Genomic DNA, 27,132 nt, shown 5'->3' on the forward strand with positions numbered 1-27,132 from the left:
CTGCCTTCGGCTCGGGTCATGATCCCAGGGTCTTGGGATCGAGACCCACGTTGGGCTCTCTGCTCAGCAAGGAGCCTGCTTCCTCCTCTCTCTCTCTGTCTGCTTCTCTGCCTACTTGTGATTTCTGTCAAATAAATAAATAAAATCTTTAAAACAATAAAAAGATTTTTATCTATTTATTTGAGAGGGAGATAGCAAGAGAGAGCACAAGCAGGGAAGAGAGAGAGAAGTAGCTTTCCTGAAAGCAGAAATGCCAGCATGGGGCTCAATCCCAGGACCCTAAGATCATCACCTGAGCCAAAGGCACATGCTTACCTGGCTGAGACATCAAGGTTCCCCTAGAGTGGTTATTTTTGACCATCCACCTTATATCTCTCCTTTACCTCTAACCATAACCCATTCGTAATCTTATTTCTGTAATATATAATTGATCTATTGTTGACTTTCTCCAATACAAGGTAAAGCCCATGAGGACAAACATCTTTCCTTTCTTGTGTATCACTGCATTGCCAGTCCCCTGTAAAGTATGTGGCAAATAGTTGGCATTCAGTATAGTACTATCACAGCAAGATTAATTTTACTTAAATTCAACTATATACATTTATAAAGCATTTGGGAAAAAATTTCATTTGGCATTTTAATCAATGAGCACTTGGCCATGAGTGAAAGGAGGATAGGGAGAGTTTCTTCAGTTCTATGTTTCCCTATGCTGTTCATCAAATAGGTATCACCATAGTCAAAAAGGGCTTTAGGTATTAAACTCACTGTTGGGTATACTGTATTTTGTGGATAGTTTAGAGGATTTCTGAAGGTGGGCTTTGTTTTTATTTTTGCTTTTTGACCTTGTTCACTAACTTCAGAATCTAACCCATGCATAAGATGCAATCACTTAGAAAATACTTGTTGAACACTGACTGAAAGTTAGTCTTTGGGAAGAGCACTGAAAAAAAGCTGATCTATAGATTTTTGTTTGATACATGTTTGAAATTAAATGCATAGACACTCACAGAAAAAAGAACTGGTTATTTGTAACACAATACTGTATTATAATTAAGCTGGTAAGATTTAAGGAGGATAAGAACATTGTAAACTCTCTTGAGGACTTACTGATCTTACCATGTATGAGCTACACTGAGTCTTAGACTGGAACAGTAAAGATTGCTGCTATATTATACAAAGCAATATTTACATAGCATTTTATACGGTAAGAAAGCACTTTCACATATAATATCATATTTAGTATTTGATACTTAAACAAATTTGGGAAATAGGTTGTTGTTGTGGTGGTGATGAGATTTTTTCGTGATTATATAGTTAGCCACCTGGGATGGAGTTAGCAGATTAAAAGCAAGCATTAGTATTTAAACCGTATACTTTCGTGTGATTCCATCTCGGAGAATGTGATGACAAATTTAACAGGAGCACTTGCTCCAGTGAGGGAAACTGTTTTTTTCCTGGATTCTTAAGAACTGGAAGTAACTGGGGTGCCTGGGTGGCTGTCAGTTAGAGTGGCTGTTTTCAGCTCAGGTCGTGGTCTCGGGATCCTGGGATCGAGTCCTGAATCGAGCTCCTCATTCAGTGGGGAGCCTGCTAACTAACCCTGGTTGTGTTCTCTCCCACTAACCCTGGTTGTGTTCTCTCTGTCAAATAAATGGGTAAAATCTTAAAAAAAAAAAAAAAAAAAAGAACTGGAAGTAATTGCTAGACCCAGAGATACAGCTAACAAAGAAAAAAGTGCTTCTCAGTACACATTGAGGGAGCTGAGTGCCTCTTAGTGTGAAGGTAATACCATTTGGGGTGTTATAGGATGAATAATTGCCAAAGTCAATACTTCCCATAGAGAAGAATACACTTTTTAGGAGCTGAGGAAACAAGATCCTCATTCACCAATAGTGATGTGTAAGGGAATGTTATGTTGGTAATAGTCCCAACACTTACTGTCCTTACTGTCAGGCATATAAATGTATCTTTAGAGAAAAGAGATCTTGGGCGCTTGGGTGGCTCAGTAGGTTAAAGCCTCTGCCTTCGGCTCAGGTCATGATCCCAGGGTCCTGGGATGGAGCCCCACATTGGGCTCTCTGCTCTGCAGGGAGCCTGCTTCCTCCTCTCTCTCTGCCTGCCTCTCTGCCTACTTGTGATCTCTCTGTCAAATAAATAAATAAAATCTTAAAAAAAAAAGAGATCATTATCTTATCTTAGGCAATTGACTTTAAGAGTAAAAGATACTCTAAAATTTAAGGATTTATCCTACATAAATTTTATCATGCTGTCTTTTAAATCGATTGGGAAGTAAGAATAATTACATTAAAGATACTCCTGAGAGGCATGGGCATGTGTGTGAGTGCACATGTGTGTGAGTACACGGAAGAATTAGAACTTTGCAGCTGTGACTATTCCGTAGGTAGGGATAAGGGTGATTATTCCATTTGGAAGTCAAAATCTCCTCTGTCACCCCACCCCAGGCTTTGGTAGTAGCAGTCAACACATTTATCAGCTAGCTGTCTCCTCCAGGCAATAAGTTAATTGATTTTTAGTATACTGGTATAAAATTATTTTCTGGTGATTACACAAATAATAACCATTTGTGGGAGAGAATATTGAAAACTAGAGAAATGGGATATTTTATCACAATGCCTGACTTCTTTTTTTATGGTATGATTTTCCATACTTCTTTTGAGAGGAACAATAAGATATTTTATGAAAAGAGTAAAAAGTAATAGTGTAACAGTACAACGAAGGTATTCTATTTTATGGAAGAAGACAATGGACACACAAAAAACTTATTGGTCACTGTGTAGTAAATAGTAAAGTGTTCACACTTGTGCCCTATTGTTTTCTTAAGATGACTAATAGAGATGGTGAGGAATTTTCTTTAAAATACTATACTATAAAAAAATAAAATAAGATACTATACTATGTATAGTTAGATCTCCCAATCCCTTGTTGATAATATGTTTCATTAATAATTACATGCTATAGTATATTGTTTTAGAAACTAAATCATGATTTCTACTGTATAAATGAAAAAATGACAAAGTAGAATTTTTACAGATTTCTGGGTTTGAATCCTGGGTCCACTGTGTAATAGTTAATCTGACCTTTATGAAGTTAAAGAAACTTTCTATGGCTCAATTTTTTCATTCACAAAATTATAATAATACTACCTGCTTCATGGGATTCAGGAAATTAATAAAATTAATAATCCATATCATGTACTTCAAATAGAACCAGGCACAAATGTTAATTATAAATACTGAATGTTCATACCATGTCCACTCAAAAGTAATGTGTTTATTGGAATATTCCAAGAATATTATGATTGGTTTTCTACCATAATTGGGAGAAAGAGGATCATGTGGGTAAATTTCAGTTTGAATGTCTGATTTAAAGATAAATGTTAACTGTTATAATTTTTATTACTATTATTATTATTAACTACCAATAGCTCGCTATAAGAAGTTGTGGCATTCAAAAAATGCTAAATATTTTCTCTCTGAACAAGATAAAGCAGATACACTCCCATCTTTCCAATACAAATAAAAGCCAAGAAAAACAAAGAACAATCAGTCCTGGAACTTAAAGAAGCAATCTTAGGAGAGCTGGGCCAGTGAGCAATCTCTGGAGGGCAGAGAGTTCTGGGAATGGGGGGTGCGTGGGAAGGTGTGAAGTTCAAAGAACTGAACCCTGGTCAAAGCTGCTTAAACCCATCCTACTTCCAGAGATTTTCCTTTGCCTTGAGCAACAGGCTCCACGGAGGAAATGTCATACTCAAGTCAAGGATCATTATCACTGGATCTACCATTAGCCCCCCTGAACCTGAAAGAGGTTGTTCAGATCAAAACAGTATCAATTCTCTATTTAATGTCTTCTAAGTACTAAGAATATAACTTCCGTGAGCCAGAGTGGAAGTAGAATTCAAACAAACTCTATCTTCCTTCTCATTCAGGTTCATTGAGAGGCTACCAGGACAAGATGACCAAGAACCTACTGTAAAAAACTACCGGGACATGCTACTTTCTGGAATAATTCTTCTCAACATATGAATTATATACCACAAGGGACCTGCAGGATTGTGCTACATTGTTTCAAATGATAAACGTTGGCTTTTAAACAATGACTTTTATTTGTAAATCATATTATAATTTACAAAGCCTTCATACTTATCCCTAAAAATACTGAAAAAAAAAATATATTTTACCATTAAGTTTAGAATTTAATTCCAATTAAATCCAACCCAATTTCATGTATTACTATAGAGAAGTATGCCTGATGCTAGAAATACAATGATGATGACCAGTAAGTCTAAATGAAAAAGTGGTAGGATCCTTGTAAACTGAAATGAGACAATGCATATAAAATAGTTTTTCCTGTGTCTGACACAAGATATGTACTTAATGAATGGGAATGATATTTACCATTAATATTAACAAGTTCTATCTTGCAGGTGTTCTCAGTATACTTTAAACAGTAAAAAAATGTTTGGCACTTAAAAGTGTAGAAAAAGCATGTTTATTTAACATGGTCAAAGCAATCTGTTATAGGCAAGTTTCATTTTTATTCCCTTGGGTTGAGGGTGGATAAAACTAGGAAATTATGTTCTACCATATAATGTCTGCTAATAAGATAAGTTAGAAAAATACTGCCATAGATTACTAAAAAATAGGCCCAGAGACATTCAAAAAGAATGCCAGATGTCTTGTTCTTATTTTATTTTAATCAATTTCAAATGTTTTTACATTCCACTCTAGTGTCATGTGCTAATGTCTCTAATTTGTGATGCTAAATCTTTGGCTACAGCCTATTTTTAATATAGACTCACCAGGCAGGACCATCTGTTTATTTTGAACTTTAAAAAATATTTTCAATGTGGATTTGCTGAATGTAATTCAATTTGCACATGAAACTTAATGCCTGGCATTATTCTAGTTCATTGATTATGTGCCAATGGAACCATATTTATATTACTCAGTTTATTATAGCAAATAAAAAAAGACCTAAAAAAATAGATGTAATTTTTCAAATGTGCCCAAATATTTTAGCTTTTCCCCCCCTGAGTATACATTGTAACTGTTAACAAATTAGCAAATGCTATAAATTTGTATTTAGTATTAGACTTCTAATTAAATGTAAGATCTTACCTAAAGAAAGACTGTACAAAATAAATACAAACTGTTTTCACCAGCATTATTACTAGTTGTTTACTACATTGGAAGGTGGAGAGTATTGGTAACTGTGAAACATTTTATACAGCAGAACATCATAAATATCATTCTTAGTAATATAAATGGAGGACAGTCTTCAGAAGAGAATGTTTTTTTCTGGGTTATTGACAGGAATTTGTTTAACTTGAATTACTAGTGATGTTATGAAGGATTCCTAGGTTGGGTTCTATAATTGCTAAGGCTGTCACAAAATTATACAGAAAAAGAATGAAGCAAAACAACATCAAAAACAAAACTATAAAGTCTCAACTCAAGGGTATGCCTCAACTGATACATTGGAGTCTCAAATAATATATACTTCTGCTTAGGATTCTGATTCAGCTCCCAACGCAAATTCCCACCCAACCACCTTCATCATTGAGTCAGTCTGCCTGTAATACAGACATAACACTGCGGGGAGGGGTTTTGCATCTGAGTAGTTAGGAAGCAAAATAAAGGTCAGGGAGAAAATATAGTTGGTGAGAACACATGACCTTCAGAACTGCAACTCTTAATGAGTCCTGCTAAGAACTCCAATGTGCTTACTTACAAATCCGCTACAAAACTACCAAAAACTAGTTTTTCGTTTCCCAATTATAATATAAAAAATGGGAAATATGTCTCAAAAGCATGTAACATATTTGCATACAGAAATATATAATCAATCCCATTAAGCTAACTAGAAAATGATAACAAACTTGTTTTTTAATGAAAGGTTTAAAAATAATGGCGGTTCTAGATGAGGGTTTTTTTTTTAAAGTTCTGATTAATGAGACATATGGCAAGAAAAATTACTATAATGGTGAATGCTGATTCAGGATCTTATTTTTATTAAGTAGTTTATAGTGAGGGCTGTGACTATTTTTCTATTTATAGTGGCAGCTCTGGTTAATTACCTTGTAATGTATTGTGACATTAATGCACCAGTAAACTATTAGAATTTATACTCCTATTCAGTAATAAAATCTGTAAATTGAAGAATGCATATAAAGCTATCACAGGCATGAATTATGTAACCAAATGCCATGTATGATCACATTAGATTTAAAGAATAGAATCACTCAAATTTACTCATCAGTGGGTAAGTTCCACAGAATTTATAAACTGCTGCTACTTTGAAATGCAGATTACAAATTTTATTCAAGGCTATTTGGTAAACTGCTACTACATTTTCTATGTGGTTACTAAGAGCATGTTGGTGTAGAATTAAAATGCACACTACTAAAGAGGAAACATGTTATGACAAATGAATGCATCAGTGTCATATGTTTTCCCTAAGAAAAGGATAGAAAATGAAAGAAGTCAAGACAGTTGAAAGGAGGGAGAATAGCGACATGTGGATTAAAATCAAAATGATTAATATGTGATAAAGAATTTGAGGGGGCAAAAAAAAAAGAGAAAATGTGACAAAAATATGATTTTTTGGAAATATGCTTGCTTAATTGTTTTTCAGAATTGAGTTTTACAACACAATTCCAAAGTTACCAATAATTAGTTCAGTATCTCAAATACTCAAAGGATAATCACTGTATCTATATGTATATATATATGTGTGTGTGTGTGTGTATGTTTAAATATATATAAAAGTACCAACTTTTAATCCAAAATATTTCAGATTAGAACAGAATAAAATGGCAAAATATCTGAAGCAATCTGATGTGTTACTATATGTTAGTTAATATTTTCTATTGATAGGTTCCCTGTGCTAATATTGGTAACCATTGATAACATTTTAAATGTCGTTGTTTTGTATTACTACTTGGATTAATGTCAAAAAATTAAATATGATTTTCCTATTAAAGTATAGGTCTATAAAATGAATAAGGAATTAATGTGTAAAGCAATAATTCCTAAAACATTAACACACATGGAGACTAGTAGAAATTGGTACAGAAAGAGAAAGTAAGAAAATACATATATAGAGACATAGTAATATCTAGACAAATGTTTCATATTCTCAATATGTATATAATTACAAGAGAAAAAGAAAAAGGAAAGCTGAAATGGTTAGCTAATGTTAATTTTTAGGGAGTTCAAAGTATATCATTCTATATCTCACAAAAAAGCAATAATTGGAGCTAGAATTCCATTTTATTTAAAGAACTTGATGTATTATTTTATAAATTCATAGAAAAATATAACATACATGAGAAATTCTCTCTCTGTTTATAGATATAGACATATGTGGAGTTTGTTTATACAATTTGACTGCGTGTAAGTATAAGCAGCAGTATTCAGTATAATTATAAATAGCAAATGAAGATCGAGGGTGACGGTTGAAAGTTGAAAGGAAATACTCAGTGGTTGCAAAATAATGCTATTATTATGCCAACTCTATCCCATTTCCAATATTTGATTTTAATGAAATATTAAATAGTTCTAAGAAAAAAGAAAGCAAAAATTTTTTTTCAATATTATGGTGATTTATATAAACCTCTTTACCTTTATTTAACTGTTCTCTGAATATTTCAGAATTGTGGCACATGAGCTAGTAACTATAAATGTAATTGCATTAATCACAGAGCAGTTAAAGAAGAGTTCCGGGTCAATGTATGCAGAGGAACGCTGTGAGAACTAGAAGTTACCAAGACAATCACTCTAAAGTAGAGAGTACTATCTGAAGCTGATATCAGGCAGAGATGACTGCTGGATTCTAGTAATTCATTCTTTACCAGGTCAATACCATCACTATTTTGACCAAGATAATATTATTTTACAGTGGAGCTCTTAATAATGCCTCTTACCTTCTAACTCTTCGGGGTCTTGTTATGGTACATATTTGCCAGGAACTTGGCACTTATTGTTTTAATTATCCTAATAAAGTTATTGGGGTGACATTATTATCCTTGATTTACAGAGGACAGAGAGAAGCTGCCCAAGGTCATACAGGTCCGCCTGGCTTCAAAGTCCAATTTCCTTCCCTGTGGCACAACGGTGAGCCCAAAAGTAGGGAGGATAGCCACACTGTATATAGGGCCTGCCAGATGCGGGATTCTACTCTGTATTACTCTTAATAATCACAAAGACACTGTGAAGTTCTTATTTCTGATCTTCTGTGTACTGGTTGGGGAAACTCATGATAAATAGGTCTGGAACACCCAAGTTTAAGTTAATTGGCTCTAAATTCCTTTATTATTTTTGTCTCACTTCATTTTACCCTTTTCCTGACTTGCTATGATAGTTTGAAATGACCCAATTCCTCTTTTTTTCTGTATCCATGGTCCTTTGGATTGTGGTCCCTCAGTCTAACATTAAGAATCATTTTCTCCCTTTTTAAGTCTGGGATTGGCTATGTGACTTGCTTTGATCAATGAGACATAGCAAACAGGATATAAGCAGTCTTGAAAAATATTTGAGCTCTGGGACTTGTCTACCTATTGTTGGGAATCCTGTCACAATAGGAATGAGCCTATGCTAGACTGCTGGATGTGCCTCATACGACCATCATCCCAGATGACATTAAGGTGGCTACTAAGCATGTGGACTGAGTTTCCTCCCCTGCAAAATCAACCAGCTTGCTAGCTACTAAACATCTAACTTCAGCCAAGTCAGCACACGTACAACTCAACCAACTCTAAAAGTTATAATAAATGATTTTTGTTATAAGCCACTAACTTTCGAAGTATATTGTTACACTACCCTACTACCCATGACCTGACAGGACTCTTCTCAAATCAGTCCAAGATGATGTCAGAAAAAATGAATTATATTAAAGTCACCTATGTGCATAAACAGACATCCATCTTGGATAAGAACAATGTTGTACCAAGGATTAAATGTCTTAAAAAAAAAACCCCAATTTAAAATTCATCTGTTCCTCATGATGAGGGATTATGTCATAAGCATCTAAGCAGCTGATAGATACAGAAATCTTAGAGACATTTCTGTTCCTTCTCCCTATTATCGGTTCAGTCAAATGCCATGTCTCTTTAAATATTTCTTAGACCTAGAGGCCTGGGTGGCTCAGAGGGTTGGGACCCAACTTTGATTGTGGCCCAGGTCATGATCTTGGGCTTGAGGGATTGAGCCCCAGGTCAAGCTCAATGAGCTCAGTGCATAGTCTGCTTGAGAGTCTCTCTCCCTCTCCCTCTGCCTGCCCCCATGCTCATACGCAATCTCTAAATAAATAAATTAATTAAAAAAATATTCCTCAGATCCTGCCATTGTAGTGGACATACTTCAAACTTAACTAATTAAACAAATAAACTCTTAAAAAAAAAATTCTCAGACCTTGCCATTTTAGTGGACATACTTTCTGCTAATTTCCCAGTCATCTTTTACCTAGATTATTGAAACAGCCTCCTTCTGTTAATCTCTCCTCATCTATACTGACATCAGAGATATTTTTTTCTTACATCAAGAACATAATGTTATAATGAAAAACCTCACTAACTTAGAAAAACATTTTTTTTAAAGATTTATTTATTTATTTGAGAGAGAGAGAGAGGTGGGGGAGGGGCAGCACAAGAGGAAGAGAGAAATTAATCAGACTTCATGCTGAATGCAGAGCCCCACCTAGGGCTCCATCTGAGGACCCTGAGATCACAACCTGAGCCAAAATCAAAAGCTGGTCACTTAACCAACTGTGCCACCCACGTGCCCCTAGAAAAACAATTTTTAAAAAATTAAAATATTTCATGACCTTTTTCCCCCCCCAGGGTAAAATGCAAACGTCTTTCCAGGTGATAGAGAATCCTTCCCAATCTGCCTCATAAGGTCTTGTCAGTCTCTTCCTCTAGAACTGCTCTCACTTTCCTGTGCACCCAACACATTTCCTTAAAAATGTCACAACGTTCACAGATCCGTTTTGGTTCATTCTGCTTCCATTTCGTGGATTTCACTGTCCTCCCTGCTTCCTTTTTGTCTTGAAAAAGGAGGTTGCATCCTTCAGAGCGTAGGTTGTCACCTTTACTTTTTGTTGCTTAGAAACCACTGTATGAGTTCCTACTATGTGCCAAGCATAGACCAGTGGCTGGAGGAGAAAGGGAAATATGCAGATAGTGTCTCACAGGTAATACCCGAGGCAAGCACAGGGGCCATTTGGAGAACAGACACATGTTCTCTCCTCCTCCACAGTGCATAGACAGGGAACTGAAAATAAAGCTGAACCTTCAAACATTGGTAGTAACCCACCGGAGGAGGAAATAGCATCTATAGAAAACATGCTTATAGAAGGCAGGCTAATGACTTCTATTGTATCAAGTGATTAATACTACTGGAGGTATTAGAAAATATCCTGCATCACTTAACTCTTAAAAAAATAACCTTAGAATATTTGGTATTTATAAAAATAAAAAAGAAAACATGTCTATGTCACATCAGCTTTGAACATTAAAATACATTTTGAAAATAGTATTTCTTTAAAAGTGGAAAGACAAATTCTGTAGATTACAGAAAAATAAATGTTACTTTTAATTTTTGTTTTGTATGACTAGTTATTTTAAAAGAATCTTTAAACAGATGGCATCAATTTAAAGTAATTTTAATTTATATATTTTTAAAACCAAATGACCATATTAATGCTAAAAAGACTTTAAAAATGAAATATAAAATATCACTTTGAAAGGAAATAAATCTGTCACTATGCCTTAGGTTAAGATAAATTAATTTATTTTTAAAAAGATAGGAGAAGAAGAAAATTATAATTAAAAAGTAATGGTTATCTGCTAATCTCTGAATCTAAGTTGGCTTTCAATTAGTCCTCCACTAGTTGAATCATTATCTATCCCTATTTCTTATTTTGTTTACAAATATTTCTCAGAACAGTATTTCATATTTTAGGTTATAAATAAGATTTCCCCTTTCTGTTATCAGATTCCTTGTACACTATGCCCCCTCCCCACTTTTTAAATAGGAACTGCCTTATAAAATATATATTTATAACTATCTGTAATTGAATTGTCTTCATCAAAAATAATGAATAGGATTTCTTTTCCTTTAAAATAATAATGATGATCATTGTAATAATAATCAACTCACCTCTAACAGGAGGTCTTTCTAGCTCAGAGTCAAGGTGAATTGGCGGAGAGATGTAGGACACCTGGCCATGATGCGCCTGCCCTGTGGACCCAAAAATAAATGTTAAACAGACATTACAGTTATGTCTCTTTACACTTTTTTGTTTGTTTTTAATGATGCAATATTATCTGTCTTCACACTGAATTAATTTTCATTATATCACGTCGACAAATCTATTCAAACACAGGAGCATTATGCATCATCCAAACATCAAGCAATTAAATCAGTCCTTCTTAAACTATTTTTTATTATTAAATTACACATTTATTGTGGAATGACACTTTTAAAAATACAGTGGAAATGATTTACAAGAAAGATAAAATGGAAACAAAAAAGACATAAACAACACAAGTCCACATTTTTTACTGTCAGATTAAACCGAAAAGTAATCTCTCAATTTACAGTGTTTCTAAACACTTATTCTCAATTTATACACTGATTTCATTATACACTTATTTATACACTTATCTCAATTTATACACTTATACACTCAATTTATACACATATGACCAGTAATTTGCAGTCTGCAGACTGTCATCAATGTCAAATAACACACAAGTAGCAGTTACTTAGATAACTTTATAACTCTGGGTAATTTTTTTTTTAGTTTTTAGAATTTATTTCTATTATTTGAATAGAAAGCTACTCCTACCTGCTTAGTGTATTTTATGGAAGAACAATAACTAGCCAGGATATAAAAAGTAGGTAGATGAATTCATTTTCTATTCCTTGCAAACCATGCTACCAGCTCACACACTATTTGTAACAGAATTTCTGTTTTATGAATTAAGGTGTTGATTTGGAGGCCAAGACGCTGCTTGGAAAAACTGCTAGGTTAGGAACAAACAAAAAAAATTTCTTATGTTCAAAGTAGCTGTGCTTTGTATACTGATGATTCAGTAAGCAATTAGAATTTTGAGACAAGAAGGCATAGTCACAGAGTCAGTTCAATTTCTAAAGCTACTTTTTAAAACTATTTCTTAAAAAAAGGTTTGGGTAGAAGCAGAGGACTCACCAATTTCTTTCTACAATGGGAATATGCAGTTATATTTTACACATTTACTATAGCAATTTACAGGGTTGTTAATCTCTTTTCCTAAACAAGGAAAGTTAATGATACATAGATTATGATAACAGCTAGAGTAACCTTCCCGTTTCAAGTAATATTTGACTTGTAATAAACTCTGCTGATTTCTCTTATGAGGCACATTTCAAATAATTAATATGGCTCCCTGTTGATAGTAGCTGCTGTTGCTCCCAGCATTTTTCTAGCTAACAGCAGACACAGTGGAGACGTTGTAATATACAGAGCCCCTCATAATGGTAACTAAGAATATTGTGCATTCACTGGCCATGTTTCAATGGAACACCAAAAGCACTATTATAAAAGAAGTAAGACAGTGAGTGTGCACTTATAGCAGTCCAGTGTAATGCAGCTTATTAAAAACTTTAGATTATCTTAATTATGAAAATGCCCAATGTTTATCTATGTTACAAACTTGATTGCAAAATCATTTTTTTGTTTTCAAGGTCCTGTATTATTACCAATGGACTGGTTTGAAATGCTACCGATTACATAAATGAAAATAAAAATCTTCGACTTTATATTAGTTCAGAATAATCTTGGCATAATAAAGTAATATCGAGTTCATGTCTAATCAAGGATCATGACTTTTACCACATATAATAATTAACATGCATTTGTGCATACATGATCTCCATTTAGACAACCATGTCACTATGGGGATTGAAAGGTAGGTACTATGCCAATATACTCATATTTTTAAATCAAAGAAACAAGCAGAGGAGACTGTAACTTGCTCAAGCACGTGCAGCTAGTAAAGGCCAGGGGCATTTTGACTCCAAATGTGAAGTGTTTTTAAGTATATCAGAATATTTTTCTCAAAGAAGATCTCCATATACTAACCCTGGGAGGGGGGGAAGGGTATGGATTTTAGTGATTAAACTCTGACAAGTAACTGCTTGTGGAACTGTCACCCCTACATTTGGCTTGAAGTAAAAAGAACCTTTAAATGTCACATTTGCCTCTGTTCTTGGGATAATCACGTAACTTCAAGAGTGCTCAGTAGGGATACTTCAGGGAGCATGAGATCACAGTATGTATGTCCCTAAGGGGGACTGGAGATGATCAAAGAGACAGCAGAGTGGGATGAGGATATTGACAGTCAAGTCCTGAACTTGGTTTGTCAAAATGTCCATTCTCCCTCCAGTGAGAACTCCAGCAAACTGCAGGATGAGGGGTGGCCGGGAGAGCTCCTGTAACAGGAGTTGACAGACTCTCAGCCTTAGAGAATGGCAGAAATGCAGTGAGAGATTTCAGTTTGCTGAGATTTCCGATCCACAGAATAAAAACTAGAAATCATGGAGGCTGCTGTTGATTAACTACATTAATCAAATACATTAAAAAAAAAAGTCAGCTTCACTTTAGATCAGTGGTACTCACACATTTGTCTCCACAAAAACACATAAGATATAATAAAACCTATTCTAATCTGTGGTTAACTAAGGCAATGAATCTCAGGGAGATAATTGTTCTTCATCAGGGAGAGCATTATAGAACATAGAGAGTTATAGTTTGAAGAAAACCCCAGTGACTATCAAATATCCACCCCCCTCATTAAGAATTACTGCAAGATAATAGTAATAATAACAAGCTGTGGCTAAAACCATAAATAACTTCCATGTATAATTCCTCTAGACATTATGATGTATAATATGCATCCCAAAATGCGATCAGTTCAAAAAGAGCTTAGGAAGATACAAAGTGTGGCAAATGCATACGTTTTTATTTTATTTTTAAATTTTTATATATTTTTAAAGCTTCTTGAGAAAGAGAGTTGGTGGGGGGAGGGGCAGAGAGAGAAGGAGAGAAAGAATTTCCAGCTGACTCCTCACTGAGCGTGAAGCCTTAAGCAGGGCCCTTATCTTACTTATCTCATGACCCTGAGATTGTTACGTGAGCCAAAATACAAGAGACTAAAGCTCAATGGACTAAACCGCCAAACACATACTGTTTTCAAAGATTTGACTAGAATACTTTTAGATAGGGAACATACCTGCTCTCTCATTTATCACTTTCTTTACCTTGCTCTCCTGTCTTACACTAGCCTTTCCTGGTCCTTATAACAGAAGTTTTATATACCGAAGTGTGAAATGTGCTGCTCCATTTTTCCCCTTACTTTTCCAAGTTAAAAAGATACAGATTTGTTTATTTATTTCTCTTGAATTTTATTTTCTTTCTTTACTGGATTTTCTTTTTTTTTTCTTTTTTTTTTAAGATTTTATTTATTTATTTGAGAGAGAGAGCAAGAAAGAGAACAGAGTGAGAGAGAGAAAGTATGAGGTCGGGGGAAGGACAGAGGGAGAAGCAGACTCTCCGCTGAGCAGGGAGCCTGATGTGGGGCTCGATCCCAGGACCCTGGGGTCACGACCAAGCTAAACACAGGCACTTAACTGACTGAGCCACCCAGATGCCAAATGTCATACTGACATTTTGATTAGAATCACATTAATTCTTTAAATTAATTTGGAAGATAAGCATTTAAAATATTTTGTCTTCATTTTCTTTTAAATGGATCTCTATTGTTTGTTGTTAAATAAGTTGGAATAAATTAATTTTTTAAATTGTTTATATTTTGGTTATAAGAATATTTCATTATTTATGTATTCTATTTTCCCTATTTAAATGAAATTTTAAAACTCTCTTGATAACTTTCATTGAACTTTTTTGATGGTTATTGTTGGAATTATTAGTTACTGACTTTATCTCTCTTAGGTCCTTAGAGCTAAATACAATGACTGATACTGAAGTTTAGTTATTTTCTGTGATCTTTCTTTTTTTTTTTTTTTTAAAGATTTTATTTATTTATTTGACAGAGAGAGACACAGCAAGAGCGGGAACACAAGCAGGAGGAGTGGGAGAGGGATAAGTGGGCTTCCCCACAGAGCAGGGAGCCTGATGTGGGACTCGATCCTAGGACCCTGGGATCATGACCTGGGCCGAAGGCAGACAGATGCTTAACAACTGAGACACCCAAGCACCCCTGTGATGTTTATTTCTTATATGAAATATATTCCCAAGTTAAGAGTCATCTATATGCTCTTTTATTTAATGATTTTGTGCTGTAGAATTTAAATTTTAAAAATTGATTTTATAGAACATGAAATTTAGAGGACAGAATTTCCTACTGATGTTATTCACCTGTCAATTTACCTTGAGTTCCTACAAAGTATTTACCAGAGGAATAAACAACACTGAATGACGGGTTTCATAAAAGAATTAAAAGAGAGAAAGAAAAAACGCTTCATGGTTTATTGTTAAAGGTTTATTGTTAAGGAGTCAAGGAAAACAATGGTAGTTGGGTAGCTTACAAGATTTCATTCATTTTAGTCTAGGGAAAATGATAACATTGTGTGAAGATGTATTTAACTGATAAATTTATGTAACAAATCTATATTAATATATAATTCACCCATTTAAAAGAGAGTGTTTTCAATATATTCACAGAGTTGTACAACCAGCATCATCATCAATTTGAGACCATTTTCATTGCTACAAAAAGAAAGCCCAAGCCCGTTATCAGCCTCTCTTCATTTCCTCCCAACTCATCCCTGTCTTAGGCAACCACTCATTCACTCTCCATCTCTATATATCTGCCTATTCTGAACATTTCATATAAATGAATTACACAAATATGTGGTCTTTTGCGATCAGCATTCTTCATTCAATATGGGTTTTCAAGGTTCACCCATGTGGTAGAATAAATCAGCCCTTCATTTCTTTTTGTCGTCAAATAATATTCCATTGTATAGACATTCTATGTTTTATTTAATCACTCAGCAGGTCATGGACATTTGGGATCATTTCCACTTTTCCATTGTTCCAAATAATACTGTTATGAACCTATGTGCACAAATTTTTGTGTGGGTATGTTTGCGTTTTTCTTGAATATATATATACCGAGGAGTGGAATTGGTGGGTCATATAGTAAATCTGTATGTAAATTTTTTAAGTCCCATTTCTGAAGGGGCTGTACTCTTCTACTTCTCATTAGTAATGCATGAGGGTTCCAATAGCAAGGAAATGTTTTTCAGGGTTTTTTTTCTATTTTTTTTAATGTATTTGTTTGTTTATTTGTTTATAGGTGGCAATGTAGTTAAGTCGGAGCTGATTGTACTTAATATTAAGATAATTGTAAAACCTGGGAAGACAATAATCTCCCCAAGTGGATATAGAAAGATAAAACAGTATTTGAATCAGAAGTTGTATAGTTCACACACATCGTGAAAGTAAGGGAAAAAATGACCCAGCCCCAAAAAAAAAAAAAAAAAAAAAAAAAGAGAGCAGCTTACATCAAACACTGAAACATTGTAAAATGAAAATGTGTGGACTATCCAGCGTCAGGTATGCCAAAGATATAGAAATTTTAAGGGTAGTCAATAGAATTCTGCCCTACAGCAAAAAACCAAAGACTACTTCGTATTCTGGAAAATACATTATGAAATGTATTATGTATTATATAATAATTATGTGTTATATGTATTATAAATGTATTACGAAATGTATTATGAAATGAAAATACATTACTTCCATCTCTTCTTCAACTTTCATCTAATTTCTATTTTATTGAAGAACCCTGCACAGTTTCTATTAAAGGTAAAATACAGGAAAGACTTGACTAGCATTAGATACAAGAACTTTTTTTTTTCTTTCTACTGTCAATACTTTACCTGCACAACAGAGCACAGAAATACTTTGGAGGGAGAAAGGCATTTGATAGCATATAGTCCCCAATCCACATTTTAGAATGAGGAAACACATCTTGAGAAATTTGTGACTGTCAAAAGTCAAATCAAGGTGGTAGTTGTCAAGTTGGATATCAGGGACAGTAAGAAAGGGGATGCTTTACAACTGGCCTGCAGAAAACGAACGCATCCTCATTCTCTCTTAACTCTGAAGACTTCTTTTGTAGGCCATAATTTTCAAGGTGTGTGGGACCTAATCTTTCAGGTGTGTTGAGAGGTTAAAAAGCTTGAGAACTATTTATTTATGAAATACACACGTTTTTCCCCCATAAGGCTATGCCTAAAAACTAAAGTCAGTTTGTCATAACAGATAATATCATGCCCTGGGAACAGAACTATATGTGTTGATATCTGGACCCCGCCACTTTCTAACCATACAAACATTAGTCATATAGCTAATTAGCCAGTAGCCATCAAGTTGTTTAACTTCTATGTGCTTCAATTTCCTCATTTGTATAATGGAGATTATAGTAACACTTATCTCATAGGGGTGTATTGAAGGTTAAATGAACTTACGCATATATAGTAATTAGAACTGTACTTGTTACACAGTAAAGTACTTAGAATTTTTAGTTATTATTATTATTATTGCAAGTTCATTATTTAATTCACTGATTCATCAACCAGTATTAGTTGAGTACCTAATACTCGACAAGTACCTTTCAAGCTACTTGGCATATATCACACAATAAAATAAATAATAATGTGCAATCTTATGTAAGGGGAGACAGACTGTAAGAAATTAACAAAATCAATAGGTCAATAATATTGCATGTACAAGATGAGAAGGGCAACGGAAATAAATTAAAACAGGCTAAAGGGGATCGAGAGTGGAAGGGCAGGTTGCAATTTTAAACAGGATGATCAAGGAAAGCCTCATATCATTTCCATGAATAGCATTTGAAGATTCAAGAGAAGACAAGAGATAATATCTGACTTTGATAGGAAACTAAAAAGATTAAAGTACAGATAAGAGCACAAATCTATTTTTAATAATTAAGAATGAAAGAACTGAATGTGCTGTATCAGATGCTTTTTCTTCATGCATTTATTTCACATTTTACATATATTCATAGACATATGAATGCCATTACCAATGACCAATGAGTAAAAGAAGACAGAAATAAAATGAGATAATTGGGAAATGAACACAACTTTCCTCCTAAAGCAAAAACACATTTACTACTCTAAAGTCCCCATTGGTTTCTCCAGTTACACCATCTTTCAGTTCAAATTTCTCTCATTTTCTATATAGTGGTGTAAACAAGTTTAATAGTTTATGGCCCTCTAGGCAGATTTCATGACTTTCTTTTGTTTGTTTGCTTTAAACTTTCAACTGCTGATCTTGATTATTTCCTCTGGAGGTATGACATTTCTCTTCCTTAAAAACAATAAAATGGATTTCATATTTTTGCTCCTGGGGTTTTAAATAATTTTATCATTTTCCTTTTACAACGTTTAGGATGATAGTAAATTACATCTCTGAACCTCATTTTCCTACTTCAATAATGATTTCAAGTAGAATGTGGGAACCTATACTAAACTACATACAAGAATGGCATATGGGGGGTGCCTGGGTGGCTCAGAGGGTTAAAGCCTCTGCCTTCGGCTCAGGTCATGATCCCGGGGTCCTGGAATCGAGCCCCGCATCGGGCTCTCTCCTTGGTGGGGAGCCTGCTTCCTCCTCTCTCTCTCTGCCTGCCTCTCTGCCTACTTGTGATCTCTCTCTGTCGAATAAATAAATAAAATCTTAAAAAAAAAAAAAAGAATGGCATATGGAATTTTTCTAAGTTTTTCAAATACTCTGAAAGCAGCTAAGCCTCCTTTCTCAGAGGGAAAAAAATTAAAGTTTAATTTCTTGTTGAAAATAATCTCAGCTACTGATAAAAAAAATATCAGAGGTCAATATGTTGTTTGTGCTGTTGGAAAACTGGGTGTGCCTAGTATTATAACATCTTTCTTTTTTCTCTTCAAATCCCAGTCTGGCTATAACCATCTGGCATTTATAAAGTCAGCTTTCAGGTAAAGATGTAAACACCAATTGAAAGTAATCATCAAAGAAAAGAGCTGTAAAGTTGCCAATTTGATACTTATCTTTTCACTCTGGCTTCCTTTTCCCCTTTCATATTATTACTCATACTAATTTTCAGTGAATTTAGTCAAATATGAGGTAGCAAAGAAACAACTACATGCTTGACTTATTGAAGATAAAAGTCATTGATGGAGGCACAAAGGTCACTGATGGCCTTTTCTCCAGTGGATATTACTAGCACGCAGAAAACGGAGTAATTTGAAGCAGAAGTAACTTTCCTGTTTGTGTGTATATGTGTCCATTTCATTCAGCAAATAATTTTTCAGTATTCACTCCCTTTAGTGGCCAATCTTCACAATACCAAATAAACAAGATAAGATGCTCCCTCCACAAAGAGATTCCAGTTTAGATGCAAGATTAAACAACCACAGTGAAGAATAATATATATTTTGACAGCGATGAGAGAGAAAAGAATGACAATAGCATCTAACTAAACTGAGGGAAGAAAAGTACCTAGAGAAAACAAGTGGTAGTCTAGGAAAAGCCAATGGCGGCGATGGGGAAACAGAAGGAACATTACAAGTGGATGTTTATAGGTCATATGACTTAAAGGGATAGGAGACAGGGAACCAAAGGTAGAAGGCAGACAAAGAAAAGGATGATTAAAAAAATAAAAAAAACTTTCAGAAATGTAACCCCCCCTCAAAGGGGCACCTCAGTAGCCCAGTAGGTTAAGTGTGGACTCCTGGTTTTGGCTCAGTTCATGATCTCAGCCTCATGAGACTGAGTCCCGTGTCAGGCTCTGAGCTCAGTGTGGAGCCTGCTTGAGATTCTCTTTCCTTCTCCCTATTCCCCTCCCACTCATTCTCTCCCGCTCTCAAATAAATAAGAAAATGAAAAGAAAAGAAATGTGCTCCCCCCCAAAAGAATAAATAATTCACGCCTATTACCCAGCTTTAACAACGGTCAAGTCAGGGCCTATATTGTCTCATCTCTCTCCTTCAGTGTCCTCTAAGTCTAAACCCAGAATGTTTTGAAGCAAATTCTAGACAATATAATTTCACTTGTACATTATTGGAGTGTGTATCGATGAAATATAAGGGCTTTAAAAAAATCTGTAATATCATTATGATACCTAAATATTAAGAAGCTATATCATAAAAAAAAAACAATTTAATGTCAAATTCAGAAAAGCAATTGTCTGCAAGAAATCAACAAGTCTTAAAGAAATGAATTCTGTTAGCTTGCAAAACATCCCATTTGTTCTGGTGTGGAAATTGTGTGGGACTGAGGACTGCTTTATACTTATGATGAATTTCAGGTACTCACAGATATAAAGGGGAATGTATTTTATAAAGCCAGACAAATACACTTGTCTCTTGCCCAAGCATGAAAAAACGATTTGGTAGTTAAATGACAAACACTGAATTCTGGAGGCACCACTTCAAAAATTATTCCATGAAGTCTCAAAAACCTATTGTAACAAGCATTACAACAACAAACTAAAAAAAGAAAAAGAAAAAGAAATCAGGGCATTTATCTTCTCTTAATTTCTACTTTTTTATAATCCTCTAAAAATAAACAGGAATGAACATGCTAAAAAAAAAGATCATGTTAGTAAATAGTTATTTTCTAAGAGCCTAATACTAAGAAGCACTACGTGAGGTAAATATTGATTCCTATTTTTAAAATGTGAAATCTAAAGCTCAGTAAGGTTAAATGTATTTTCAAAGGTTACACAATAGTGTGTGTGGGAATCAGGTTTCAAAGCCGGAGACCATGTTCTTACTCTATAGCTTACTACCTTCACATCCTATAAATATACCAACGGGGGTGGAGAGAGAAGGCAAATATACTATAATTTCTGAAACATTAGAAAATTTTAGTTCCCTATTTTCAGACTACCTAAAATTAAGTGTTTATATTACTAAAGGGCTAAATCATAGAATAGTCAGGATTATAAAATTACTTTTCTCAGACAATGAGTAAAACATTACATTCTACTTAACAGGAGGGACTTAACATTCTACTTAACAAATAGCCCTCTCCTGGCTTTTTTTTTTTTTTTTTTTAATGGATGCCTTAAAAAAGGGTTAGGGTTCAGTAAAACATATCTCTTTGAATCACTGTGATTTCCAAAACCTGGAAAAAAGATTTGAAGCAGACTTCAACCCCCTTCCCTCCAAAATACTTACACACAACTTTCCTATCCTTTCCTGATTTTTATCACCATTGTACTGAGCTCATATTCAAATATAGTAGAGTAAGAAGAAAATCTTTTACTATCCAAGCACTTAATATTCAGGTCTACAAAATTAAGGGTATGAGTGTTCAGGGTGGGGAGCTGTGACAAGCTAGATTAGAAAAGTCAGATTTTGAGTAATATAGGCAAACCTCATCAGTAGAACTGTGATGTTAGCAGGAACTCAGGGATCAATAATTCCAGCTGGTTGAGTAATGAAGGACATACAAAAGGCTATCTGTTCCTAAGCCTGCTTCTCTGCCAGAACAATTCTGATTTAATTGAGTATCTGAATTAAAGTCACCTCCGATATGTTGCTTACAACCTGTATTGGGTAGAGTAATGGTCCCCCAAAGATGCCCACTTCCTAAATCTCAGAATCTACAACCGTTACATTATGTGCCAGAAGTGATTTTGCAGATATGATTAAGGTTGAGATGGGAGATTATCCTAGCTAACTGTGTTAATTCTAGAAAGTAGAAAAGGGAGGCAGAGGATTAAGAGTGATAAAATGCAAGAAAGACAGGTCAAGCCATGGAAGACTTAGAAGAGGATGTGGACCAGAACAAAGGAATGATGGTTTCTTCTAGAAGCTTAAGCAGACAAGGATGTTTCCCAGAGTCTACAGAAAGAACTGATTTTAGCCTGGTGAGACCTGTGTTTAAATTTGTTCTAGAAAAATGTTAAGATAATAAATTTGTTGAAGATTCAAAGTTTGTAGTAATTTGTTCCAATGTACAACTTAAGAACTGGTATTTAACTCTAAAAAATCCTATTATTCAATGTACTAATTATTTGAATAGATATTATATGTACATGATACATATTCAACAAAATGGTAGCATCTAACCTACCTAACTACTCCCCATAGGCAAAATCTCTTTACAGCACTTTGTATATCTTTCTGGAGTTATTCTCCACCTTTATCACACACACACACTCACACACACAATGATCATATATATACTTATTTGTATCATTGCCCCTGTTAAAGCACACTGATGTTCTACATTTTTGTCAAGCTTGATCTAAAACGTATTTTAAAGGTTCAACTGTTTAACCACAATTTGCTAATGCATATAGAGCCCTACACTGCATTAAGAATGCACCAATGGCATAGAGTACATGACATTTTTTTAATAAGAAATAGAACATTTCATAAGGCAATATAGTAACTTGATGACTGCAACTAAATGATAAGCGTAAAACACAACTGATAATGATGAGATGGTTAATCAGACAAAGCAAAAAAATCAAAGTGATGGAATGGCTTCTTTAGAAATTACCTAACCTAACTGCTGTAATTTACAGAGAAGGAAACAGGCCGCCATAAGATACAGGACACAACTAAGATCACTCTCTATTTAAGGGTGAGGTTGATATAGGATAATAGTCATACAACTCAGCTATGGGTTCTGTCCTCTATACTATACTGTCTCTTTATCCATTTTTTTTTTAATTAATACTTTTTTTTTTAACACTACAGTTTAAAATTCACAGCAAAATTAAGAGGAAGGTACAGTGATTTGGCATATATCCCCAGCCTCCCTGTACACATAGCCATCATCAGCAACCCCCTTAAGATTGATATATTTGTTACACCGATGAACTCACACTGACAGGTCATCACTGCCCAAAGTCCATAGCTTACATTAGAGTTCACTTTTAGTGTTGTACATCCTCTGGGTTTGCACGAATGAGTAATGACATATGTCCATCAATATGGTCTCTTTCAGAGTATTTTCACTGCCCTAAAAATGCTCTGTGCTACACCCATTCATCCCTCCTCCTCCTCCTTCCTTCATCTTTTTGCTTTTACAATAGTAAAGAGTGAAAGTGTAGAAACTTGCTGGGCTAACAAAATGGGGCTAGGAATGCTGCAAATAGGAAAATAGAATTTTATATAAAATAAGTCAATCCACTATTTTGAAATTATCTAGGTCATAGATTTACTATGAGAATCTTATAAATATCGGTGTGACCGAGACTAGATATTCAATAAATGCTTATTATTTCTTTTTTGTCTCTAAGGAAGACAAAAGTAACCTTGATAACCAAGAAATAAAATCTTGTTGGGTCACTCAGGAAAGGCTGGTGAAGGGATAAGGGATAAGCAGAAGGAGGATGTTGGCACTTGGTAAGACTGAAGTCGTTTGTTATGTTTACTCTCCTAATTCTCTTGTAATATTTAGAAATATGATTCACCGTATTACAAAGTGTTACTGAAGAGAGAAAAAAAGATGAGGTGTTTCTGTGGTATTTTACATATGGTAAAATTTATATTAAAGGGCACAGTCTACGAATTTCTCGAACCTATATTTTTATTTATATTCAATTTACCTATCAAACCATTTCAAAAGAAGATACCAATCATTTTCTCTTTTTCAATATGCAGTCTAGATATCAAATTCCGGGAAAACAAAAAAAGTGAAATAGGTTACAGATTCATTTTCTTTGTTATGAAAATTTATATGATGGTTAAAATGTGTGTTCTCCAGAAATTGTATCCTACATGGAGAAATGTAAATGGCAAGCATGTGTGTACACATATAATTGTATTTATATTCACATACATATGCACAAATGCCTTGGCCATGATCAAACTATTCTGGGATTTCTTAAACTTGTTTTAACATCTGCTATAATTTTGTGAAACTGAAACATCCTTTCAGTTTTCTGATCTGCTTTAAGTGGAAGAGTCATCTAAATGTACACATTTAGTGAAGACTTTGTAGAGGACAATTCAGGTATAAAATTCTATGACATGGCCACCTGGGAGGTTCAGTCAGTTAAGTAACTGGCTCTTGATTTCAGCTCTGGTCATGATGTCTGGGTCCTGAGACTGAGCCCTGAGTTCGGATGTGCTCTCAGTGGAGACTGCTTGAGATTCTCTCCTTCCCTCTCCCTCCGCCCCTTCCTCTGCTCATGCTCTCTTTCTCTCTAAAAATAAATAAATAAGTACAATCTTAAAAACAAACAAAACAACAACAACAAAAACCTCTATGAGGATTGGAGGCATATGAGGTACAGTTTCTATGTCTTCTCTGTCACCCTGGGACCCACTCAAATGTTTTGGACATTGTAAGAATCCAGTGTATTCCCGGTGAAATGTCACATTAATGATATGAAAGAAATTAAGATGACTATTAAAGTTGCTATACTTCAAATCACACACAAAGCAAAGAGTAAATCTCTGGGAAATTTTCTTTCAAAACTGGAGACAAATTCACAGTGCAACCAATTTTGTTTAATTGAGAAATGTTACAAGTTTGATAAATACATTAACTCTCTCAGCCAGTTTATTTATTTATTTATTTATTTATTTAATTTTTAAAAGATTATTTATTTATTTATTTATTTGAGAGAAAGAGAGAGAGAGAGAGAGAGATCACAAGCAGGCAGAGAGGCGGGAAGCAGGCTCCCCACTGAGCACAGAGCCGACATGGGGCTTGATCCCAGGACCCTGAGACCATAACCCAAGCCGAAGGCAGAGACTCAACCCACTGAGCCACTCAGGCGCCCCAGCTGGTTCGTTCCTAACAGAAAACATTCATGGCAGTTTTTGAAAAGATCTTTGCCAAAGAAGACGCACACCGATTCCCCAAATATAGATTTTGGTTCAGGGTATTTACGTAAAGTAGATCTTTTAGGAAATACTCTTTTATCAAGCATTTAAAGAAGAGTTGATATCTATTCTACAAAACATCCACTAATGTACTTTCATTGATTTTATTTTCCCCACAAAATTATTAAGTAGTTGGCAATGATGTCATTATGATAAACTGGGGAAAACATGGATAAACTGACACCATATTTCAATTATTTATCTGTATTTAAGAGAACTGAAAATAGTTGATGCTATTAAAGGAAAGACTGAATTTCTGTATTCAGGAGGAAGGGTTATGGTGCCTGAAAAGTGATATTAAAATTACTTCAAAGGAAAACTAGCAGGTGAAAATTTGCTTCTAGAACCACTGAAGCAAGCAGCAAGAGAAAAAGTATAGACCAGGGTATTTACAACAAAGAAATTTTTTCCCTAGAGTACAGAGCTGGGAAGCTGGCCTGCTGTGTTTATGTTTTTAAAGTTCTGCTTCAAAGACTATCCCAGCATGCTAAGAAAAACATAAAATGTTAAATTTTCTTGTCCTCCCTGCTGATAGATCAGAAAACATCAAGTAACACTAACTCAAAAAGAGGAATGGTAACACATGCTAAAGGTACGTGAAACAAGACTCATAGGTGGATAGCAACAAAATGGTAACACTTCCTCTGTAGACACCCACCCCCCCCACCGACCCCACCCCCGCCCCCTATCCAAGGAAGGGTCCGAGATAGAGTAGCAGCAGCCTGGATTTGACGGAATAACTGTTATAAATGGAGACGTATGATGATACAGATCTCAGATGAAAGCTGCTCACCAAAGGCTATTCTCAAATGATGCCCATCAGGCATTTTTTCTCTTCGTTCCTAAGTCAGTAAAACTTAGAGAAGGCAAATTTATGGGAGGATTAGAATGAGTTGGGGGAAATGGGAGTGGGAGACAAACCATGAGAGACTGTGGACTCTGAGAAACAAACTGAGGGTTTTGGAGGGGAGGGGGGTGGGGGTTTGGTGAGCCTGGTGGTGGGTATTAAGAAGGGCACGTATTGCATGGAGCACTGGGTGTGGTGCAGAAACAATGAATTTTGGAATACTGAAAAAAAAAATAAAACATTAAAAAAAATGATACCTGTGAGTACCAGTCATAGCAAATTGAATGTGCCTCAACTTACTTCAGAGAAGACTAGAAAAACTCAAATATATTCATTATAGGTTCAGTGTTCAAATTTCTTTATATGTATAATGATATAATGAGGCAAGATAATGAAAGACTTGAGAAGGTTTTTACAAGAATATATGTAAGGTTTGTGAAATTAACTGTTGTAAAGAAAAGAGACAGGGATACACTTATTTTCCCCACAATGAGGTCAGAATCTGTCCTTTTTTTATCAATCCATGAGATCTGGGAGAAAATCTCTCAAAAGACAGCCCAGCAGGACGTGCTAGCATGCTCAGTTAGCTGATTGAGATCAATATGGCCCCAAACACCTGAGTTCAGAAAACTCTACACTAAAGTATTGCATGCGTATGTTCACAAACATGAGGTAAGAATGACCCAAGCATAATAAGACCAGATTGGCACACAGAGAAATAAAAGGATATGGACATTCTCTTAGGATGATGACAGTAAAATTTACCACCTAATTCTTTTCAATAAAGTCAAAAATACATCATTGTATAGAACGAAACTGCCTGTAGTGAAATTTTGACAACTCCCCTCTGTGTGCTAAAACGCTGTCAGCTGAAAAATCTGAACTCTTTGTGAAAATTGTTCATTTTTGACAGATTTATCCGACTTTTATGTTTGCAGTCTTAATCGTAGGAATTTGAAAAATTAGAATTTAGCTTCACACTCAAAGAACTGGAAGCTCTATTAGCATAATTTAGAGGTACTGAGTATTTATATTACAGTTATCTATAAAAGCCAAAAACTTGTGAAAATATTTATTAAGCAAAGTACTGAGTTTGATTGATTTTAAGATGCTGTATATGTATATTTATACACAGACACACAGGCTGTTTCATTCCTTGGCTCACTATTAGTAAGTGGATAAGAAGGTTGGTCTTCGTTGGACCGGACAAGGTTTAGCTGAGATAGACACGTTTCGCTAACTGTAATCAAAGTCATATATTCCAGGACACATGGGTGTCAGTGGTGGAGCCGTGTCATGTCATAGTTAAGAACACAGGTTTTAGGGGCGCCTGGGTGGCTC

The 27,132-nt window shown here is 34.8% G+C and overlaps 1 protein-coding gene across 1 annotated transcript in view; it reads right to left on the bottom strand.

The window, feature by feature from the left end:
• ADGRL3 (adhesion G protein-coupled receptor L3) overlaps positions 1-27,132 on the bottom strand; it is a 792,227-nt gene that overhangs the window by 215,750 nt on the left and 549,345 nt on the right. Inside the window, exon 9 of the mRNA XM_032849431.1 lies at positions 11,181-11,261. Within this exon, the coding sequence (XP_032705322.1) occupies positions 11,181-11,261 (81 nt within the window). The remainder of the gene's footprint in view (positions 1-11,180; positions 11,262-27,132) is intronic.

Source organism: Lontra canadensis, unplaced genomic scaffold (assembly GCF_010015895.1).
Source record: "Lontra canadensis isolate GAN:19392208 unplaced genomic scaffold, GSC_riverotter_1.0 scaffold1, whole genome shotgun sequence".
Taxonomy (NCBI): Eukaryota; Metazoa; Chordata; class Mammalia; order Carnivora; family Mustelidae; genus Lontra; species Lontra canadensis.